The sequence below is a fragment of the Uranotaenia lowii genome, chromosome 1, assembly GCF_029784155.1.
Source record: "Uranotaenia lowii strain MFRU-FL chromosome 1, ASM2978415v1, whole genome shotgun sequence".
NCBI lineage: Eukaryota > Metazoa > Arthropoda > Insecta > Diptera > Culicidae > Uranotaenia > Uranotaenia lowii.
Window position 1 is genome coordinate 63,095,540 of NC_073691.1, and position 22,896 is coordinate 63,118,435.

General features: G+C 38.4%; 1 protein-coding gene across 3 annotated transcripts in view; it reads right to left on the reverse strand.

Annotated features, from left to right (window-relative positions):
- Nucleotides 1–6,266: 6,266 nt before the first annotated feature.
- The window catches only part of LOC129738569 (uncharacterized), a 64,715-nt gene continuing 48,085 nt past the window's right edge, over nt 6,267–22,896 (reverse strand). For all 3 annotated transcript variants that reach the window (XM_055729800.1, XM_055729801.1, XM_055729802.1), the window contains 3 exons: nt 22,749–22,831; nt 9,967–10,091; nt 6,267–9,897 (listed from right to left, as the gene is read on the reverse strand). In XM_055729800.1, the coding sequence (XP_055585775.1) occupies nt 9,670–9,897; nt 9,967–10,091; nt 22,749–22,831 (436 nt within the window). In that variant the 3' untranslated portion in view covers nt 6,267–9,669. The remainder of the gene's footprint in view (nt 9,898–9,966; nt 10,092–22,748; nt 22,832–22,896) is intronic.

Below are 22,896 nucleotides of genomic sequence, written 5' to 3' on the forward strand. Positions count from 1 at the left end.
AATTTTCATTGAGTACAGAGAGTTGTTTGTGATTTATTAATACTATAAACCCTGTTATTATCCTAACATCAGACCATGCATTTGCGATATATTTCGATCTTAGATTTGTGATGTGAATTTGAAAAAAGAAAAAAAAAGTAGCTCCCTGTTGTATTTCCGTGTGAGTTCGTCCTTCCGTGGATGGGAATGAAGGTTTTCTGCACAGAAATAAAAAAAATAAATTTTTGATTTATAAACATGACAATACATGTATATTAATTGTCTCAATAGTAAGTTATTTTATGTCTTAATATACTATTGAAAATAATTGTTTCATAAAATTTTTTTGTGAATGTTGAAACTCCTTATTTCGAATTTCTGTGCACCACTATTGAGAACCCTTCTAAATGATTTCGTGGGAAAACGAGAAAGAACCAAATGGTATTAATTTTTTTCCAGATAACTGTTTAATTGCATTTTTATGTGACTTGTGGAACACTATTTTAAACACACGCGACCTAAATATTTAAACACATCACTTTATGAAATCTCCAGAATGGTTCTTAATAAAAAGAAAAACAAATATTTGTTGAAGTACCCCCAAATAAAAAAAATGTAACTGTAGTAGAATGATGTCTTATTCTATTACAGTTCTTCAAAGTCCGGGCGTTGCTGGTGGCTCCAGAGAGTCCTTCATTCGATCCAACAAAAGTTACACATAATGAATTAATGAATACAAAATATATATAAAATTCAAAATATATATAGTATCTCAAAAAGTTGATTGTACACCCAATTTTTTCCTTTTTTCTCGAAATATTGTGTTCTCGCAGTCACGAGAATTTCTCATTGAAATTTTCAATTCATCAGTTGGATAAATCATACAGTTGATAAACTATCAGCATTATTTTTTTTTCGCCTATCAATTGACTCGGTAAATGAACAAATAAAAAACGTAAATTTTTCGAGCGTGCCAAAATTTAATGTGTACACTTATGAACCTTTTTATTATTTAATGATCGGGACTCGATCAGACTGAACTGAATGCCTTCCACATTTTTTCGAGACACTTGAACTTTAAGTGCACATATTTTCATCTAGAGACGAAATGTTGGGCACTTATGAATCAAAAGAGATAGCTTTTAACACAAAGAATTCTTTTTAGTCAATCATATTTGCCTTTTGATCTAGAATATGAATTACACGAGATCCGAAATTATATTTTAATTTTTTTTTGAAAATATTTCAAAAAGTCATCAGCAGCGAATAGAATACGTACTTTCTTATAAAGTTGATCGGTTGTTTTTTGGGATGAAATTTAAAAAAAAATCTTGAAGGTATGGCATTTTCTCTGTAATTTCGTGAAAATAATAATTGAAAATTCCATAGAAAATCAATGATCGATTTTATATGCAAAAGCTGTGTTAAATAACACTTATTTTTGATAGGCCTACACAGCTGCTAATACTCCTTTTATTTTGAAGTTTTATACACCAATCGATACCTTTTAAATTCAACTAAAATTTAATTGTGGGATTCGAAGAAAAATATTGCTATCTGATTTTCTGCTGAAATTTTTATTGTTATTTTCTCGAAATTACAGCAAAATTGCTATACCTATATATTTTTTTTCAATTTCATTACAAAATATCAACGGATCAACTTTTTAAGAATGTAAGTAGTACAGTATTCGCTGCTGCTAACATTTTTGAAAACAGTTTGACAAGAAAAAAAATCTTTAAAATATTTTTTACTATGATTGAATCACATAAACTTCAGACGTGTACCCTAGACTGTGTCGCTTTGGGGTCATTTTTGAATTTCTCAAGTCCTGGGGTCTATAAGCTTTGTTTTGGTTCAGAACTCATCCATAATTTTTTTTCCAAAATTTTAAAGTAACTTTTATATTAGTTGGCTGGTAAACGGTGGATAATGTGCAACTCGAGACCCCATAGTGGTCATATCACCTCTTATTCACAACTCCTATCTCTACCTCCCCGCGGTGCCGGCTGGGGTGCGAGTAACCTAAGCGGAGATCGGGTACCCAACCCCGGTGGATGCTTTGGTCGCATGCAGACTGAGAAGGTGGCCGCACGCGTCCCCAGGTCGGGGGCGGCGTGCAACAACAACCGAGCGTCTGTTCTACAGGTCAGGGGCGGCTCAAGCAGCGTCTGTCTCGCAGCGAGCGGCTGAATTTATGAAATGCGGCTCCCGCCAGCTAAGTCCAAGATGGCAGCCCCATCGCGGGATAGGGACTTTAGGCTAACAACCTACTGCTCCTGATATCTTGTATTGTTACAGAAACTGAGAGAAGAAATAACCGAATTGGAACTTTGGCAACGACTTTTAGCATGAAAACACGGACTAGAATTGGAACTTGGAATGTTTTGACCCTTGCCCAGCCAGGAAAGCTGGCTCAACTTGCTAGAGAAGCTAGCCGCCTCAAGCTAGAGATATTGGGACTGAGCGAAGTCCGTTGGCCTAACACTGGAGAACACAAGACACAGTCCGGGCAAGTACTGCTTTACTCTGGCATACGAGGAGAACATGCTACTCGGGAACGAGGAGTTGGTTTCCTTTTAAGCCCGCAGGCCCATGCGGCCCTCATAAGATGGGAACCGATAAACGAAAGAATAATCGTAGCCAGATTCAGAACACGGGTTAGAAACCTTACAATGGTCCAGTGTTATGCGCCAACTGACGTTGCCGATTTGCAGGAGAAAGAGCAGTTTTACAGTCAATTGAACAGCGTGGTTGAGAGAATTCCGAAGGGTGACATTCAAATCCACTTAGGCGACTTCAACGCAAAGATTGACTCCGACAATCAGGACTTTGAGCGCATCATGGGGCGCCATGGCCTAGGACAGATGAGCGAAAACGGAGAGCTGTTTGTAGAATTTTGTGGCAACAACAACATGGTGATCGGTGGATCGCTCTTCCCCCATCGACCAGCACATAAGGTCACTTGGGTATCCCGAGATGGCCGAACAGAAAATCAAATTGACCACATCTGCATCAGTCGAAAATGGAGAAGGAGCCTTCTTGATGTCCGCAACAAACGAAGCGCAGACATTGCATCTGACCATCACCTCGTCCTTGGCGAGATACGACTGAGAGTTGCGCGTGTCCAACGGCGCGAGGAGAAAGTCGGGTGTCGATACGACGTCCGCCGGTTGGAGAATCCAGAGGTGAAAAGGGCATACGTTGAACAGCTAGAATCCCGAGCCTTGGAGTTGCCGACAGACGGAACAGTCGAAGAACAGTGGTGTGGAATCAAGAATGCTTTTATCACGACGAGCCATGGTACTCTCGGTAAAGTTCGTGGAAGAAGAAGTGATTTTATTTATTTACATAGTATTCCGTCTCACGACATAACTTGACGAACATAATTCCTGAAATTCACTCGGTTCATAGCAACCGTTCTCCAATTTCTCGGGCACCCCACGTTCGCCAGATCACGCTCCACTTGGTCTAACCATCTCGCTCGTTGCGCCCCCGCTCGTCTTGTTCCTACCGGATTCGTAGCGAACACCTGTTTTGCAGGACAGTCGTCCGGCATTCTCGCAACATGTCCCGCCCAGAAGAAGTGAATGGATGTCGGATGAAACCTGGAGGATGATCGATGATCGGAGAAAGGCGAAAGTCGGAATTGAGCAGGCATGTACCGGGTCAGCCAAAGCAGCCGCCCGCTTACGATATGCGGAGCTGGAGAAGGCAGTTAAACGAGCTTGTAGACGAGACAAGAGAGCCTGGACAAACTCCCTAGCCGAAGAGGGAGAAAGAGCCGCCGCCATTGGAGATATCCGATTATTATATGATATTTCTCGCCGCCTTAGTGGTGCAAGGACTAATGCAAGAATGCCGCTGAAAGACCGAGCAGGTCAGCTGCTGACAGATCGAACAGATCAGCTTAAGCGTTGGACTGAGCATTTTGATCAACTTTTCCGAGTTACAAATAGCAATGGCCAACAGAACCCGCAGCTCGAGGCGCCCACAGTAAGTCGCATTAATGGCGTCAACTCGGAAGCGCCCTCGCTGGCTGAAATAGAAACGGCAATCAAAAACATGAAATCCAACAAAGCGCCTGGAATCGATTGCATTCCTGCTGAAATACTCAAAGCCGACCCTGCCTTGTCAGCACAAATGTTGCACCGTCTTTTCGCTGACATTTGGGATACTGCAACATTCCCGGCCGACTGGATGCAGGGTATCCTCGTAAAGGTCCCAAAGAAAGGAGACCTAACAGAGTGCGGTAACTGGCGTGGCATAACTTTGATCTGTACAACCCTCAAAGTACTCTGCAAAGTGATCCTGAACAGGATCCAGGAGAAAATCGACGCTACACTCCGACGGCAACAAGCTGGATTCCGATCCGGACGATCATGTGTGGACCACATCACAACGCTACGAATAATACTGGAACAAATCAACGAATTCCAGGACTCTCTTCTGCTGGTGTTCGTTGATTTCGAAAAAGCATTTGACCGACTGAACCACGAAAACATCTGGGCTGCTCTTAGACGACGAGGGGTCCCAGAGAAACTAGTCCATCTCATCGAAGCACAGTACGAGGCATTTTCGTGCAAGGTCTTGCACGACGGTGTCTTGTCCGAACCAATCCCGGTAACTGCTGGAGTGAGACAAGGATGTATTTTGTCACCGCTGCTTTTTCTCATCGTAATGGATGAGATCTTGACTGGATCGATTGACTGTAGACCAAACCGAGGATTGCCGTGGAATCCTTCAACCATGGAGCAACTGAACGACCTTGACCTGGCAGACGATATTTTTTTGCTCGCCCAAACACAACAAGACATGCAGAGCAAACTCGACGACCTCACCGAAAGCTCCAAGGCAGCAGGTCTCAAAATCAATGTCGGAAAGACCAAGTCGATGGAAATCAATACAGAAAATCGTTCCAATTTCGTGGTAGCTGGACAACAGGTTGAGACAGTGGAGTGCTTCCAGTATCTTGGTAGCCAGATTACGCCTGATGGTGGTACCAAGAAGGACATCGAAACCCGGATCAGAAAAGCCCGATTTGCGTTTGCGAGTCTCCGAAACATCTGGCGGTCACGCCAGATCTCTCTACGAACTAAGATCCGAATCTTCAACTCAAACGTCAAATCCGTATTGCTGTACGGGTGTGAAACTTGGTGCACATATGCGGTGACGACGCGAAAACTGCAAGTTTTTGTGAATCGCTGCCTGCGGAACATCATCCGCGCTTGGTGGCCTGGCAACTGGATCTCAAACGTTGAACTTCATCGCCGGTGTCATCAAAAGGCGCTAGAAATCGAGATTCGGGAACGTAAGTGGAGATGGATTGGGCACACGCTGCGAAGAGATGAAAACGAGATTGGCAGAGAGGCGCTCGACTGGAATCCAGATGGGCATCGAAGAAGAGGCAGGCCCAAAAGCTCGTGGCGGCGAAGTCTAGCCGCTGAAATCCGCACAGTTGACGAGAACCTTGGCTGGCAGCAAGTGAAGACGCTGGCTCCGGATCGCCAGCAGTGGAGATCTTTTATCTCAGCCCTATGCGCCGGTCAATCGGCGCTGGACCCTTAGGTTAGGTAGGTAGGTTTTATATTAGTAAATTTTAACTTTAATGTTCGTGGGAAAAAAAATTTAAAATTATGTACTGAAAAAGCAATTTCATTTTTGTTTCTTTTGTGGCACCGAGCTTGTAAATGGTTTTTGTTCCAATTTATAAATTTTCTAAAGGAAATTTTCCGCTCAAAAACTTTGTTAAAAGCCGCAATTTCGTATCTAATTAGGCAGAAAAGTTATTAGTTGTTTAATAGGGGCATGACTTTTGGCATTGAAAAATATAAATAATTTTCTAGTATTTTAAACATTTTTTTAAATTAATAACTATTGGCCAGTAAATTAAGTTTCAAAAACTAGTGTTTCTACTGCCATTTAAATCTCACCTAAATATTTTAGAAGTTGTTGAATGAAATAGTAATATTTTCACATAAACTTACATTAAAATAAATGTGAAAGATATGTATGTGTTAGCTAAAATTATGAAAGTTCTGTTTCAGAGAGCATTCTCACTCACTGGTTGAGAGAATAGGAATTTTATCCTGTTTTCTGTTAACCAAAGTTTTTGTTACTGAAGGTTTTGTTTAGAATCCACAAGGTGTTTGAGCCGTTAATTTTACTGTCATGATTGTGTCATTGATTTTCAGAATAATCTGATACCCTTGATGCAGAACCTGAGTAACAGGCCTTCTTCTCCAGTGTTGGACAATTTCACAATTTGAATAACAACAAAGCATCGATTATCTTATAGCGTTCTCTTTGATTTATTTCTTTCAGTTTCTGTTATTACCGCCATAATTTCAAGCGGTTTTCCAGTTTTCATTCGTTTTCGGTACCATATACTTATCGTCTCGTCAATGTGTGTGTTTGTTTTTTTTTGGTCGGTTTTCACCGCGGTCATTCTCCAAAACATTCTGCCCGATACTCCTAAAATACTTTTCTACCATTAAGAAGTTCTAACAGAGTCAGCTGTTGTCGGAGGGGCACGCATCCTTACATACTCTTCTGATGATCAACCGCCAATCAGTTGTTCGGTCTTTAACGCTCAATTTCATTCTCTTGGGTTAGTGCACTTTTCATCAGATAGAGTTTTTTTTTCATCATTTTCTGGTAAAAATATCGCTAGCTTTTCGTAATAGACTAGAAAATGAAGAAAAAACATTTCTCGTCCCACTTTACGTTCAATGAATTTCAACAATTTTTCTTTTTAATGCTTCAGTGTTTTATTTGTTTTTCCCAAGCGGTTCTTTTTGCTGACGTTACAGTTTGGTTTTCAGTACGAAAATATATACGTTAATGTTTTTTCTTTATTTTTCTTATTCTTGTTTTGTAGTAAATATGATCTTAATTTTCATTTGCATTCTTAAATAGAGTTTTTCTCGATAATCGTTCTCTCTCTCTTGCTTCGGTACTCATTTGCTAATAGTGAGAGGTTGACTCGAAATTGCGCCCGAAGGTGATCTGAAATCCGATCGTTTTTTTTTTTTAAGTTGTTCATCAATCGTTTCCGGCTCAGCCATGAATGTCTTTCTCTCGGATCACCTTGAGTTCTGCTCGTGTTTCTCGGATGAAACGTGAAAAGAGAGTTTTTAACTACTAGCAATACCAATTTTTGCTTTTGTTTACACTATTTTGTCGTTTTTGTAGATGGTTTAACTGTTATTTTATTGTATCATTGTAAGTATTAGTATTTGTTTTAGTACCAAATCGGAGATTGCGTGTAATTTTGCCGCTTGTGTAGATGGCAAAGAGAAGTCGAATCGACTCTCCAACGAACGTTTTTCGATTAAACCTACGAGCATATAAGCCCCCAATGCAATGTTTTTAGCGTTTTAAATGGATAGGGTGAAGGGCTACTTGAAATGATTATATTTAAGAGTTGAAGCAATAACGATGAATAGACTAGAATTTAGAACGTTAAGGTGAGTCTCGGATTTTTCGATGAAAAAATTCCATGATGATGATTATTACGAAGACATAGATATTGTGAGTCAATATTTTGAAAAAAAAAATCGTCGTTGGAAAGTGTCATCTATCTCTGATATTCACTTTCGGAGAGCGAGGCAGCGTGCGATCGCGTGAAGAACCGCAGACTATTTTGGATAAGAGTTTGACATTCTGCAACATGTTTCGTATGTTTATTGAATTACTTTTTTGTTGTATTGATTCGGTGTACAAGCACATCCAAGCATGCTGTTTAAGATTTCGATTTAAACTATTTCGACAATATAAACAATTAATAGTTGTTTTTTTCTGTTTGATAATGTTTCAACTAACAATCACGTGGTCTCTTCTGGATGTTTTATCAGCGATGCCTACTAAATGTAGGAGAAAAGTGTACACGAGTTTGGCCCACATAGAGTGGAGTATCTGACGTACAGAAATTCGGCGCCTGCTGTGTTTATAGTCATCTCGAGTGTAAGTGCGAATGATCTACTACTAGAGCACATATAGCGCATATTCAACACCATTTACAGTCATATTTGATGGGTTAATTTTGGCACCAATAGGCGCCTTTAATAAATGTGTCAACATGTTCGATTTGAATCGATAGATGGTAATTCAATCAAGGAATTAAACGGTACGCGTTACAATAAATCAACGCTATTAGTTTGTTTTCACTTCCTGCCCCTTTCCTATACGATCGAATATAAAACCTTAATGCTTCTCGCGTACGGCTCTTTTTCGACTTTTCAGAAACACGAATTCGATCCCAAATTCTGCTCGGTTCAACCCATTTTCAACATAGTTATATTGATGTTTTCCTTTCTTCTGTTCTGTATCTACAAATTATAGCAATAGAGAAACTACGCTTAGAAAACAAAATTAAACAAACTTCAGCACCAAATACGAAAAAGATTTATTCGATCCCTTACGGTCTTTGCTAGTTATACCACGAATACTCCACAAGGTGTTTCGAGGTTTCCAATCGGATAAGTCTTTTCCTGCATAAATTGCTGATAAAAATCATTCTACCCCGCATTTGTATTTAATGCGTTTGATTCATCTGAAGTAAGGCAGTATTACAAAAAGCCACATGCGTGTACACATGCTCAAACACGTTATATTGAATCCTTGACGTGTCAAAATATAGCACCTCTCGTTCTATAAAATCCGCAAAAATGGAAAATAAAACAAAAAAAGTTCAGCCGAAGAAAAATGCAACTGAATCAAGTTCTGCTAACAGAGAAAGGCCACGTTGCGGTTTAATTTTTTTTTTTTCAGGTTAAGAAAAAAAGGATATCTGCCGTCCAAAAGTATAACCCTAAGTGTGAGTACCACAAATGGCTTCACGCATTCTGCCCTACCGCTGACTGCACGATTTACGCAACCATTCTCATCACTCTTAGCTGCTCAGTGCAACCCAAGATGATCGGGAGACGATTATTTTCTGTAGTACCTTTCCAAACAAATGACCGGAAGTCACTAAACATTATTTGCTCTAAATTACAATTAATTGTTACACAAGTTGCCTACAGTGTTACACAGAGTTACATAATCCGTTACTGTTGATTTTCGGCGCTCATTCCATCTTATCAAAACCCGCACGTGCACACGTCTAACTTTGTCCGATTCATACTTCTTCACCGTTCATACGAATATCAGCAAGCTTTACATGTTTTGTTTTGTTACCTCCTAGTAAAATAATTTAGATATACACACTTTGCAGTATAAAATAATGAAATACATTTACTCGCGTTTACCGCTCATCCGGGTATAGTCCTCTCGTTTGCCTGCCATGCTTTCTGTATCCCCTAACTATACCTAGCGCCCTCTCTGTAAACGTGTCAACTAATGAGAATGTTTGTCAAAAAACGAGTTCAAGTTTCCAATTTCAAAATGGAACCCATTCTATCGCTATTGTTTATGCTTAGAAAACGGAAAAAAAATTGTTGTTTGTTTTGTTTTTTGTTTTGGACAAAATATAAAATAACAACATTCGCACTTTTGTAAACCCCTTCTTATCAATCGTGTGTCTCTCTTACTTTTTTTTTTAACTCAATCAGTATTGTTGATTGTTTGTATGTAAAAGTGTATGTGTGTGTGACTGTGTTGTATACGTGTATATGTGAGTGTTGCCTTCCTTCCACACACGATGTCAAAGATCCTCAAACCTTACAACACACTAAGAGGGTAGCTGTATTACTGTATCACACAGCAGGCGCACTTCTTTTTCTTCTTTTCGTCTATGATCACGTGAGATGCTGATTGGGGTCCCGGTATCACTTGGTTGCTGATCTGAGTTTGACTCGAGGGTTGCTGCTGCTGACTGGAGGAACCGTTCTTCTGCGGTGACGCCAGGGAGGTCGGTTCGCCGCCCTTTTGGGGCGATTTGGACGTTCCATTGGGCTGCTGGTTTTGTTGCGATGCCTGAAAAGGGCGGAAGGGGAAAATATGAATTCGAAGTATTCGTCCATTTGAGTAATAGATGTAGCTTACTTCGAGCTTCGTTACACCGCCGTCTACCACTGTGCTGCCACCGTTTTCCGCTGGATGGCTGCTGTCCTTTGGTGCGCTGCCGTTCAGCAGGCTCGCATCACCGGTCGGGGTTATGGGTTTGCCACCTGTGGAAGGAAAGACATATAATACGTTTTAGAATACTTCCATTGATAGGGCGATCTATTACACGAGAGCAAAATTTTTGTTGAAAACGGAGGTTTCAGAGGTGGAATAGAGTTATCTTTATTCAGGTTCAATCGTCAAGTCACTCAAATATTACTTATTACGTTAGCGATAGCTATTGTCTCACTTTTGTCCACTTATATTCAATTCTTGGAACATGGCCGATCTCTAAATTTCATGGGCAGTATCCACGTGCTCTTTAACGAATTGAAGAGCCTCAAACTCGACATCGTAGCGCTTAAGGAGGTATGCGGGAAGAGATCCAGGGTATGTGTGTTCCGAGATGGTCATACCAGATGATAATAATAAAGCATTTATAGTGATGGAGAAGACCGACCGAATGTGCCGGTTGAAGATCAAGGGCTGGTTCTCCAGCATCAGCATCATAAACGTGCATAACCCTCAACCTTGGAAGTACCGATGGCGACAAAAACGAATTCGACGCTAATACGGCCGCTGTCTAAAACATGATATCAAGATCATCATCGGGAATTTTAACACTCAGGTCGACCAAGAAGAGGAATTGGAAGGTTCAGTGCGCACCAGCTGACCAACGAAAACGGCCTCAGACTTGTATAGATTTTTCCGCATCTAAACGAATGGCCGTACGTAGTATTTTTTCCCCTCACTGCCCTCAACTCAAGTACGCCTGGAGATCACCATAGCAAACGCAATCACAGATCGACCATGTTTTGATAGACAGCCGGCACTTCTAGGACATCATCGACATTAGATCCTGTCGAGAAGCCGACATTGAGTCAGATCTGGTAATGGTGAAGATGCGCCCAAAACTCTCCGTAGTGAACAATGTACGAAACCGACGCATGTCTCGGTTAAATATCGCATGACTGAAGCAACCTGAGGTCGCGACAGACTCAGGGGACTGAGATAAACGGAGAATCATCGTCAATGATCAAACAAATTTTGCTGCCAGTGATTGAATTTGTGGTAATTTGTGGCAATTTGTTAGAGAGAATCAGAAGGTTTAAGTTAAAATGAAAGAAACCGGTGCTCAGAGAGAGTGAAAATGTGCTAATTGTTGCAAATTGTTGCAATTTGTTAAGCAGTTGAGGAATTTCAATCATTACCATTCCAAATGCAAAGAATTCTCTCTCCACTGCAATCCCTCGGACAGACAACGCTGCCGGCAGAGAGCGAGCTGGACGAAGCCCCTCTCAGTCATCAACAGCGTTGCGGAGAACGTCATCGGGCATGTGGAACGAACTCGACGGAACGACTGGTGCGATGAGAAATGATGGACGAAGAGAACGTCGCGCGGGCGGCAATAGTACAAAGAAGCACCCGTCGAAATGTTGAAAACACCGACAGCGGAAGAGGCAGACAGTCCGAATTTTCCAGGAGAAATAGTGCCGCCTGGAGGAGGAGAATCTCGAGGAGCTGGAACAGCTGCATCATTCCAACATGAACGTTCTGTCAGAAACTCAACGCATCCCTCAAAGACTTCATGCCGCAAGCCGAAATGTGCCGGAATAAGGACGTGACGGACAATCGTGATGTGAACAAAGGTGGAAGCAGCACTTCGTTGAACACCAGAACGGCGCACATACTGAAGATCAAGACGGTGGAAGAAGGTACATCGCCGGCGTAGCCAACGACGTAGAGGAGCCACTCCCAACGATGAATGAAGTAAAGGAAGCCATTCGCCAGCTGAATATAAACAAGTCGGCTGGGAAGGATGGCATCGCAGCTGAACTCATCAAAATGGGCCCGGACAAGTTGGCTGTTTGCGTACACCGGTTGATGATCCGGATCTGGGACACACAACAATAATATGCCCCATCTACAATAAGGGCGACAAATTGGACTGAGATCCACCGAGCGATCACTGTCCTCAATGCCGCCTAGAAAGTATTGATTCGTGGGAAGTCATTGTGGCATCCCGAATTTGGTAACATCTAAGCTGCACAGGTGACTCCCAGGTCAGTGTGTAAAAGAAGAGCAGAAACTTTAGGTGCATTTTACGGAGTGAAGTAAACACGGTTTATAGTTCTGTTGCGTAGTGGCGTATATTGCAGTCATCAGGCCGGCTTCGTGGAGGGACGATCAACGATGGACCAGATCTTTATACTACGGCAAATCCTCCAAAAATACAGTGAACAGTGAACATCAAGTCTCTACGTATCATCTATTTATCGACTTCAAAGTCGCATACGACACGATCGACCGTAACGAGCTATGGAAAATCTTGGGCGAGAATGGCATTTCCGGGAAGCTGACCAGACATAACAAAGCGACAATGGATGGAACGCAGTGCTGTGTGCGGATTTTGAGTGAATTGTCGAATTCATTCGAATCACGTAGGGGGTTTCGACAAGGCGATGGTCTATCCTGCATGATGTTCAACCTAGCGCTAGAAGGTGTTATTCAACGAACAGTGGGCGAAATACGGTACACGACTTTCAACAGATCCGGTAAACTTATCTGCTCTGTCGACGACACTGACATAGTCGGCAGATCATCTGCGGCGGTGGAGGAGATCTACCGCAAACTGAAACGCAAAGCAGGAAGGATTGGGTTGATGATAAATACGTCTAAGACAAAGTATATGCTGGCCTGTGGATTCGAGACCAACCGATAGTTGATGATATGGGAGAACTTCAAAGCAGCCGCGTTTGGGTCGGAAGATTCGAGTTCAGAATCCCAGTAAAGGGTGATACGGTCAAAATTTGGTCAATATCAATTGGACGTATTTCTTTCAATTTTGCATTTAAAAAACCTTAACACCCCTCATTTTGAAGGTGTGTGTGTGTGTGTGTGTGTGTGTGTGTGTGTGTGTGTGTGTGTGTGTGTGTGTGTGTGTGTGTGTGTGTGTGTGTGTGTGTGTGTGTGTGTGTGTGTGTGTGTGTGTGTGTGTGTGTGTGTGTGTGTGTGTGTGTGTGTGTGTGTGTGTGTGTGTGTGTGTGTGTGTGTGTGTGTGTGTGTGTGTGTGTGTGTGTGTGTGTGTGTGTGTGTGTGTGTGTGTGTGTGTGTGTGTGTGTGTGTGTGTGTGTGTGAGTGTGTGAATTCACTCTTCAGTTGTCAAAATACCGTCCAAGAAAGAAGAGCAGCGTATCAAAATTTTGCTCGCGCATCGCGAAAATCCGAGTTACTCGCACGCTAATCTGGCAAAATCGCTAAAAGTTGCAAAATCAACCGTTACGAATGTAATTAAAGTGCTTGGGGAACGTTTGTCGACAGCCAGGAAGTCTGGATCGGGGGAAATCGAAAACCGGAAGCTGCTGAGACGACAAAGAGAGAGACACATGAAACTGTCAAAGTTCGCGAAGAAATATCTGGTTTGGCAAGCCATCTGTACCTGTGGCTTGAAAAGCAGCATTTTCATAGCTTCCGGGAATGTTTTGGCCGGATTTGGCATCTTGCCATTACGATAAAAAGGCCATGGAGTGGTACGCCGCCAACAACGTGCAGGTGGTTCCCAAGGACAAGAACCCTCCCAACACGCCAGAGCTCCGCCCAATTGAGAAATACTGGGCTAATGTCAAGCGGAACCTAAAAATGACCAAAAAAACTGCTAAGGACGAGCAGCAGTTCAAGGCAAACTGGCTTTCTGCGGCGAAGAAAGTGGACAAGGTGACTGTACAAAATCTGACGGCAGGGGTTAAGCGTAAGGCCCGGCAATTCGGATTTGGAAAAACGGAAGCCTAACTGATTTTTTCCCTGAATTTTGTACTAATTAAACTTGAAAAAGAAATTTAATTTGATTTAAAAAAAATATGTCACCGATTTACACGCGTTTTCCCTTGACCAAATTTTGGCCGCATCACCCTTTAATATACGTTTTTCTTAAATTGTTCATTCGTAATTAACTTATGAATCTGAAAGAGCATGGCGAAGGATAAAACTTTTTCACCATAATGAAAATGAATTGATCCAATTCTGAGAATTATTTCAAGGTATAAATTTCAAATCTTAATTTTAATAATGGTTTGTAATTCTGAATATTTTCTTTTCATGTTCTGAAATGATGAGTACGAATATGAAAATTGCATCTAATTTAAATTAGAAATACAAAATAAAGATAGGAGTCAGGACCCGAGATTTTTGTTTCAAAATTTTCCCCAAAATCTGGCCAATATTCAGGAAAATTTAGAAATTTTTCAACAAAAATCATACAGAAAAACACTTAAAAAGTGTTTTCAAAATTCATAATTATAAAGACTCAATTGAAATTATCATTTGATTATGCAAATAAAGTGAAAAAATTCTGACAAAATTCTTTTGAAAATTGATATTCGGGACTAAATTTTTTATCAACAAGTGAGAATATTTTTGAAAAACTGTAGTAGAATTATTCACTTGGGAAAATATTTCGAAGGTTTGGCTTTAGCCCTGAGTCGAGATTGTTACTCTTGAATCGTTTTAGTGTTTTTTTTAAAATTTGATTGGGAAATTTAAATTATGAGTTTGGAGAAGAAACCTTTTTCGTTGTTTAATAGGTTGTACTCCATTTACCCGAAAACCATTGCCCAGAACGAAAAATTCCCAGAATTTCAATCGCCAGAAAGAACCATTCCCCAGAATTTTTTTCCCCAGACGATCCATTCCCCAGAAAAATTTTCGCCAGAATGTACCATTTCCCAGAAATTTTTTCACCAGAATGAACCATTTACCAGAAATTTTTTCGCCGGAAGAACCATTTCCCAGAAAATTGAAACCATTTATCCTTACTAGAAATTAATAAAAAAAAAAGGAATTGTTAGAAAAAAATGGGTTTTCATAACTCAATTCTTTTGCGGCAAAGCCGCAACCAACGAGGATGAAGGGGCTGAGGCGGCACAAAGCCGCCGTAGCTCCCAAATCCGAGGTGGCCGCCGACCCGCCGTCGGAAGCGGCGGCCCCATTACATTGGTCTAGGTCTGCCGGGGCTTCCTAGGTCTGCGTGAAAGCTAGGGGTGATCCCTTAGCCCCGTCCGCCACGCGATAGCGTGAAGCACAAAACGTCTTTCAAGTTCGAACGCGCAGCGTGAGGAGTCGGATACCAAAACGGGTTTTTAAAGGAGCATGGTAAGCATTGAATCAATTAAAGTACCATAAACCATAAACAAAGCAGGATATTGGTTCTAAAATAAATTTAGTTGGAAAATTTCAAAGTTGTAGTTTCATTTAAAAAAATTTCGAATTTTATGAAATTTACAAGAATTAATTAGAAAAAAAAAACAAATAAAAATACAAGATGAAAAAATCTGGGATTTGTGCCATTCTGGGAAATGTTCCATTCTGGGGCAAAAAATTCTGGGAAATGGTCCATTCTGGGAAAAAAAATTCTGGTAAATGGTGCATTCTGGGGAATTTTTTTCCGGGAAATGGTTCATTCTGAGGTTTGATTTCGGGTATTTGTCATTCTGGGAAAAATTCATTCTGGGCAATGGTTTTCGGGTAAATGGGATACAATCGTTTAATAATCCTAAATTCAACACATAAAATCATATTGATTTTGTAACTACATTGCAACTAAATTGCATAATGTTTCAAATCGGTTATAAGCTTTTTGACGCCATTTTAGCAGTCAATATGGATGACACGTTTTCCTGAACTTTAAACTTATAATGCAATATAAAAGCATTATATATTCGCAGTCCTTTATGTGTTAATCTGAATCTAAATCGATTTCAGTATCAAAACTAGTAATTCATGTGCTGGAACTGAAACTGTACTTTTTTATGTTTAATGCTTTATTTTAGGCTATTTTTCGGTCTTGGATGTCAAGCAAACAACTTCCTTTTTGAAATGCCCGATGTTTCGACCATTTTTGGTGATCTTCTTCAAGGGTTTTGTCTAACAGTTGTTATTGCAAGATTTCGTTTTTTTCCAACGTTCAGGTGTCCAGTCTTCGCTGCTCTTTTTTTTAATCGGGATTCAAATACAAATTGTTATCCGATTTGCGATGTTGCACTGTAACTTAGTTATAGCGTGTTTTTTTTTTGAATTCTGGATTTGTTTCCGGATCCGTCCGAATAAAAAAACGACTTTCGATTTTCGATTTATTCTTCTCTCAGTTTTTCACATTCGGATTGTCTTTTTTCGTGTCCGGATTGCACTGGACAGCAGATAGTACGATTTTGCTTGGGTGAGAGGTTCTAAATCGCGGCAATAATAATTTTTCCGTTCATTATTTCAACTGTTTTGCTTTCAGCCACAAACAGCTGTTTATTGTTTTGACAACAGGGGATTTTTTTTTATTATCTGACAATTTGCGCCGGGGGTCTTCAGATTTTCCCCAAAATTGAAAATTTGGTTCATTTTTGCGACTTAAAAACACATGTATTTTTTCAGATTTCTAACATTTTTATTTTTTGAGTTAGCTTCGGTTAGATTTTTTTGTAAATAAAAAATAACCATTTTTCAAAGCTACATAACTCTGTTGTTTCTCAACGGAAATTATAAAATAGCACATCAAAATGCATTAAAATTTTATCAGCTTTCCAAATAGAATAGTTGAAAAAAATTAAATAATGGCCTTCAACATGAAAAGTTGTAATTAAACTTTAAATGGCGTCTAAAAGTACCGTCTGCACCACCGAATATTTTGCAAAAAATACCGTTGTATAGCTCGATTCATGATGCAACTTTCATCTGAAGACACCAAAGTGGGCCATTTACACCTTGAAGAGTTATGAAAGAAATAATGACAATAAATCTCTTTTTTTGCATCGAAAACAAACAATGGTCGAACAACTGCACTCACATATGGAGATAGCAAGCACTTCTAACAGTAGGGGAGAGTGGGGATACTTGATCCCCTTTTCTTATTTTCACCATATCTTTTTGGAACAATTTAGCAACTCGCCGTCTTTGACAATTTCTGACAGCTTGTAACTTCAAGTTTCTATGCTCCAAAAATTAGAACGATACTTGAACCCGTTGATGAACTAGAAGCATTTTCGTGGGAGTAAAAAAATTGCGACTTTTCTGAAGTTAGGGGAGACTTGATCCCCTATTGAAGGAGACTTGATCTTTTATTCAGGAAGCCCTAATCCTTGTATGAATATCAAACAAAACCCCAAGATAGAATGTTAATTGACCATTTTGGTCATGTTTGTTCTCATTTTACAATTTATAGCAGACATAAGAAGAAAATTCTAAAACTTTGTCTCAACGCTAATAACATTGCATACTTAAAGGCGCTATTTTTTATAATTAAGAGAAAATGAATTATTTTTGCTCTTTTCTTCAGACAATTGTTTGATAAATATTAGTTTTTGGATAAATATTAGTAATTTCGTAATCAGCAATCATAACGATCAATTCAGAAGAAGAATGTGCCGTTTGGAAAGGGGGATCAATTGTACCCAACTCTAGGGGATCAATTGTACCCATAATCAACATTTTAGAAAACTTTTTCTGAAAAAAGTTGAGAGTTTTCCATTGCTTTGAAAATATGGCATTATGAAGGTCATTTTACGCTCGAACGATTGATACATTGGATCAAATATTTTTTTCATAATTTTCCCATGTACGGAACATTCTAAAGTGATGAAAAAAGATCTTCAAGTTACATTTTGTAAAAATTTTCAAACAAAGTTCAATTACTCAAACAATTATTTTGTTAAAAATTTTTAAACTACAAGCATTGTTATTTTGCTCATTTTGGCACATTTTTCTAGATTATTTGATCTTTGTAAGACATTCCAGTTTCGAGATATAGCAAAGGAATCAAGTATCCCCAGGGATCAAGTATCCTCATTCTCCCCTATGGAAACAAAAGAACTCACCAAAGCAGGTACAAAACACTACTTTTTCGTGCTTTGTAGAGTGTTTGCAGCAAAACTGACTTTAAATTTTAACCAAAATTCTGAGTATCGTATTGTTTAAGTGATATAACTAATACTGGGAATGTTGCTTTTACAACCTGGTCATATACTATATAGCAGGCATGTCAAACTCGTTTAGGTGTGCGGGCCGCATTAAAAATTTTCTACGACGTAGAGGGCCGCAGCCAAAATCAGCTAGAAAACATAACATATTAGTTTCGCGAAGATTATATACAATACAAAGGAATATAGTTAAAAGTAAACTTGGAATGAAATTTTGCGTTAAATTTTTATTAAAGCTTTTAATGTTTAATATTCTTATATTATAATGCATTATATCTATTGTACTGATGCTTGACATGTTTTCTGAGATACTAGTTCATTAATATCAAGTTGAAGTTTATTTGTCACTGACACTTTTATTATTGATGATAAATTTGTATCAGATAATCTCGAACAATGAGGAGTTTTTGTAGCTTTCATTATGGAAAAAACTGCTCACATAGATAGGTACTTGCAAACATACATAGCAAGAATTCCGGCAACAAATTTCCGGTGTAAGCATCATAAGTTTTTTTGTCGCTAGAGTAGTGTCCTTTGACATTGTACTCTTTTGGCACACTTATGCAGAAATTACATATTAAGCAGATTATTTTGTTGAATATCGATGTGCAAACATAACTCAACTCCCGTTTTGCCTGAAATATTCTTTTTTCGTCCTGAATTTTTCTTCTGCTAGTAAATGGTGCTGTAGTTACTAATTCTTTATCTGTATTAATTTCCATTTTTCTGAGAAATTAAAAAAAAAAAGCTCTGACATATTGGCGTATATTTGAGGCTCTTGGAGCCAAAGGGGTGTAAGTGCAAAAATGATCATTTTTGAGAAAATCATTCTAAACAATTAGTTGTATTAAAATCTTTTTTCAGTGCTTATTTCAGATTTTAATAATTTCATCTTCATACTTTTTTGAACTACAACTTCCCAACAAGTTTATGGAAAATCGCACATCAAAGAAACTTTGAAGCGTGCTATCTCGAAAGTAGCTTTTGTGCACTAATACCCCTTTGGCTTTGAGGCCCTCATATGATGTGATAGCAATTGTTTACAAAAAACTTAACTTTATTTATTGACGTCAAGTTTTAAATTTAAAATCGATCTCTTAGTCCGGAAAGATTTAAAAAAAATATCTGCGAAGAGCAGTTTATTGGTCAGATAATAGAAAATGATAATTTTATGAACAGTAGCTGAAGATATTTTTTTTTAAAAACACAATTATTTTTTTTCATTTTACAGTATTTCAAAAACTGCTATAATCAGAATTTCCCATTTTTTTTTTCATTTCAGTGACCGGTATGGTATTAAAAATGACTCTCAATTTACGAAATAAAAATATTGTTAACTAACGTTATTAAAAATGTATGCTGTTTATACTCACGTATTCGGATAGGTTTGAGACAATATGAAGACTCCAGCGGTGGGATATGTTTTTGTTCAATTCCGGTGCAATCAACAAACTTACCGCGAAATTAACTAAACATTAGACAAGTGGTCACTGAAATAAAATTATTCAGAGCTACAAATTTAATCACGGAAAATTTTTTACTTGCTTTTTTACAATGAATAATGTTTTTTTTTAAATATCACAATATGTCTGTTGTTCCTTCGGTAAAGCAAAAATAATAGTACCAAAATACTTGGAAAATATTTATGTTGTTTACGCTAAGAATGTTTACGCACAATTTTACACGGAAGCGGAATCTCACCTCAATCTGTGGTTCAGAGCAACAATGTTACACGTGTTTTTCTGATATGAAATTTGAACATCGAAAAACATTTGCATTAAGTTGAAAACGTTACATTCAACTTAATTTTTTTGGAGTAATATTTTACATAAAAATCAGTGGTGTTTTTTATGTGACAATTTAAGACGGGGCTACGCGGGCCGCATTGACCAAGGCCGCGGGCCGCATGCGGCCCGCAAACCCCCAGTTTGACATGCCTGCTATATAGCTTATAAATTTTTCGATCAAAGATCATTGTGAAGCATAATCAATGCCAATAGTAGAAGGTTCAGTCCCTGTGTTTGGGATCACAAAAATGTAATTAAAAAAATGAAATATAGACGTGATTTACATAGTTTTTATATTGGGAGCTAAGCACTGGACACCAAAATCCTTTCCCATTGATCAAAAAAGTATGAGAAAGTGGCACAAATGTTGTAGAAATAATCAAAGAGCTCAGTATGGCCAGCCCAGGCTGTAAAATGATGAAAATATGATATTTTTACTGTATTCGTTTTCTACATTCGCCCAGTTTTGAGGTTTACCATACTAGAACGAACATAATTCGTCGTCAGTGTTTTGCTACCTCGATCGCTCACTCACGAATCTTCAGTGTTCCACCGTCCTTAAAATCTGGGAAATTAGAGATGCAAAATTCAGCGCATAAACTTCTAAAAATGACAGTTAAATGCGCATAACTTGTTGTGACCTGGTGCAAAACTGGGTATAAACAAATACGTTAATAGATTTTTGGATATAACATGAAGCCAGTTAAGCTGCAACAATCTACCGCCCCTTCTTTCATAACAGTCCCATATACAAAAAAAGCAAGCGAGACAATCAGCTTTTTCTGTTTTGGAATATATTTTTAAATTGTGACCACCACTTTCAGCATAAACGAAAATCGTTTCTAGGTTATCAAAATCGAGAGCACCATTTTTATTCATTATGGGACTGTTAATCGACCATATTTGAAACCTTTTTCGAATCTACTAGCATAACCGTCCCATACAAAATATATTTTTCTCACCAAGCTACTTTCTAAGACTTAAATTTGATCATTTTTAACTTCTATATGCAATTGTCAGAAAAAGAAACATACTTTTGCAAAAAAATATCATGAATTCTACATTGTAAGTTGAATCTTTTTACGATTTTTGATAGCATCCGATAGTTTTTCGCTCAGGATGTCATTCCTAAGAAAGTCAGACCTGCCTTCGAAAACTAGTGTGCATCATTCGACATCAAGTGAGTTAAAAAGGTGTTTGAATGATTCAAAGCAATAAACCAAAGACTATTTCGCCGAAAGAAACATTGAAAAGTAACCAAATCTGTGGTATTTCACATATGAGACTGTTATTCAGGTATATTTCATATAGGACAGCCACGAATTGATTTTTTTTCGAAATTTCTAGAACAAAACCTCTTTTTTTTAGTCTTTTATGTTGAAGCCTTATAGTGACCTAAAATGACGAAAATTCATATGGGACTGTTATGCGAGTAAGGGCAGTCTGAAAAGGACGAAAAAATAGTGTTTTTTACCAGCTTTGATAAGTTCTTTTGTTTTCATGTTGTTAGAAGTGCTTGCTATCTCCATATGTGACTGCAGTTGTTCGACCATTGTTTGTTTTCGATGCAAAAAAAGAGATTTATTGTCATTATTTCTTTCATAACTCTTCAAGGTGTTAATGGCCCACTTTGGTGTCTTCAGATGAAAGTTGCATCATGAATCGAGCTATACAACGGTATTTTTTGCAAAATTTTCGGTGGTGCAGACGGTACTTTTAGACGCCATTTAAAGTTTAATTACAACTTTTCATGTTGAAGGCCATTATTTAATTTTTTTCAACTATTCTATTTGGAAAGCTGATAAAATTTTAATGCATTTTGATGTGCTATTTTATAATTTCCGTTGAGAAACAACAGAGTTATGTAGCTTTGAAAAATGGTTATTTTTTATTTTCAAAAAAATCTAACCGAAGCTAACTCGAAAAATAAAAATGTTAGAAATCTGAAAAAATACATGTGTTTTTAAGTCGCAAAAATGAACCAAATTTTCAATTTTGGGGAAAATCTGAAGACCCCCGGCGCAAACCCGTCAGATAATAAAAAAAAATCCCCAACAACATTGAGAGTATTGGTGAACTTCTCCCAAAACTGACTTTCTTCTCAGGGCGACTCCGTCCGTTTTTCGAGCGAAACTAGTTTGCCTCTAGACCAATAAACGAGCACGATGACAGCAGTTAGAGCGAAGCTAGGTTGCCATCGCAAATCGGATGAGAAATTGTTTTTGAATTCCGATTACAAAGAAGAGCGGCGAGGACTGGACACCTGAACCTTGAAAATAAAAACGTAATAACAACTGTTAGGCAATACCCTTGAAGAAGACCCTCATAAATGGTCGAAACATCAGGCATTTCAAAAAGAAAGTTTTTTTCTTCCAAGACCCAAAAATAGCCAAACATAAAGCATTAAACATCAAAAAACGGTCGATAACATAAACCTAATCTCACATTTTTTTTTAAATTTTGATTCCAATTTAGAATTCAGCATATGTGTCAGAAATTTAATGAAATATTCAAAAATTAATTTTAAGATTGTTTGCGTAAAAAAAACAAAAGATTCAGAATTTTAAGAGCTGCATTTTGATATTAAATGTTTTTTTATGTGTTTACAAAAAGTTAAATGTTTTTTTCTCTTGATGAAAAAGTGATTGCCATATGAATTCGCGACGCCTCAGCCTTTTTTCTTAATTTTTCGTTCTGATAATATAACAATGCTTAAAAGCTTTCATATTTTTACGCATTAAATTTAACAAAATCTATTATAATTAAAAGTGATGTCAAAGTCTGATAAATAACTAAAAATCTGTGTGATAAGAACTGTGGCAATTATGGTCGTCTGATTTAATCATATCAACTTTTATTCAATCTGGAAATAATTTTTAAATCTAGATGCCGAATCCCAAACTTGAAGATTGAAATTAAAATTTGATGCTGAAGATTGTAAGGAACCAGAGAATACGTTTAAAAAAAATCTCTTTACCTTTGATGAGATTGACAATTTCGTCGGCTTCCCGCGACAGATCACCACCGGGTCGGAAAGGGTTGTCCCAGCCGGATTCGGTGCTGTGGAAAAAGAAAGAAGGAAAAAAATCGTGAATAAAATGGTTGAATAATATTGAATCGGCAGC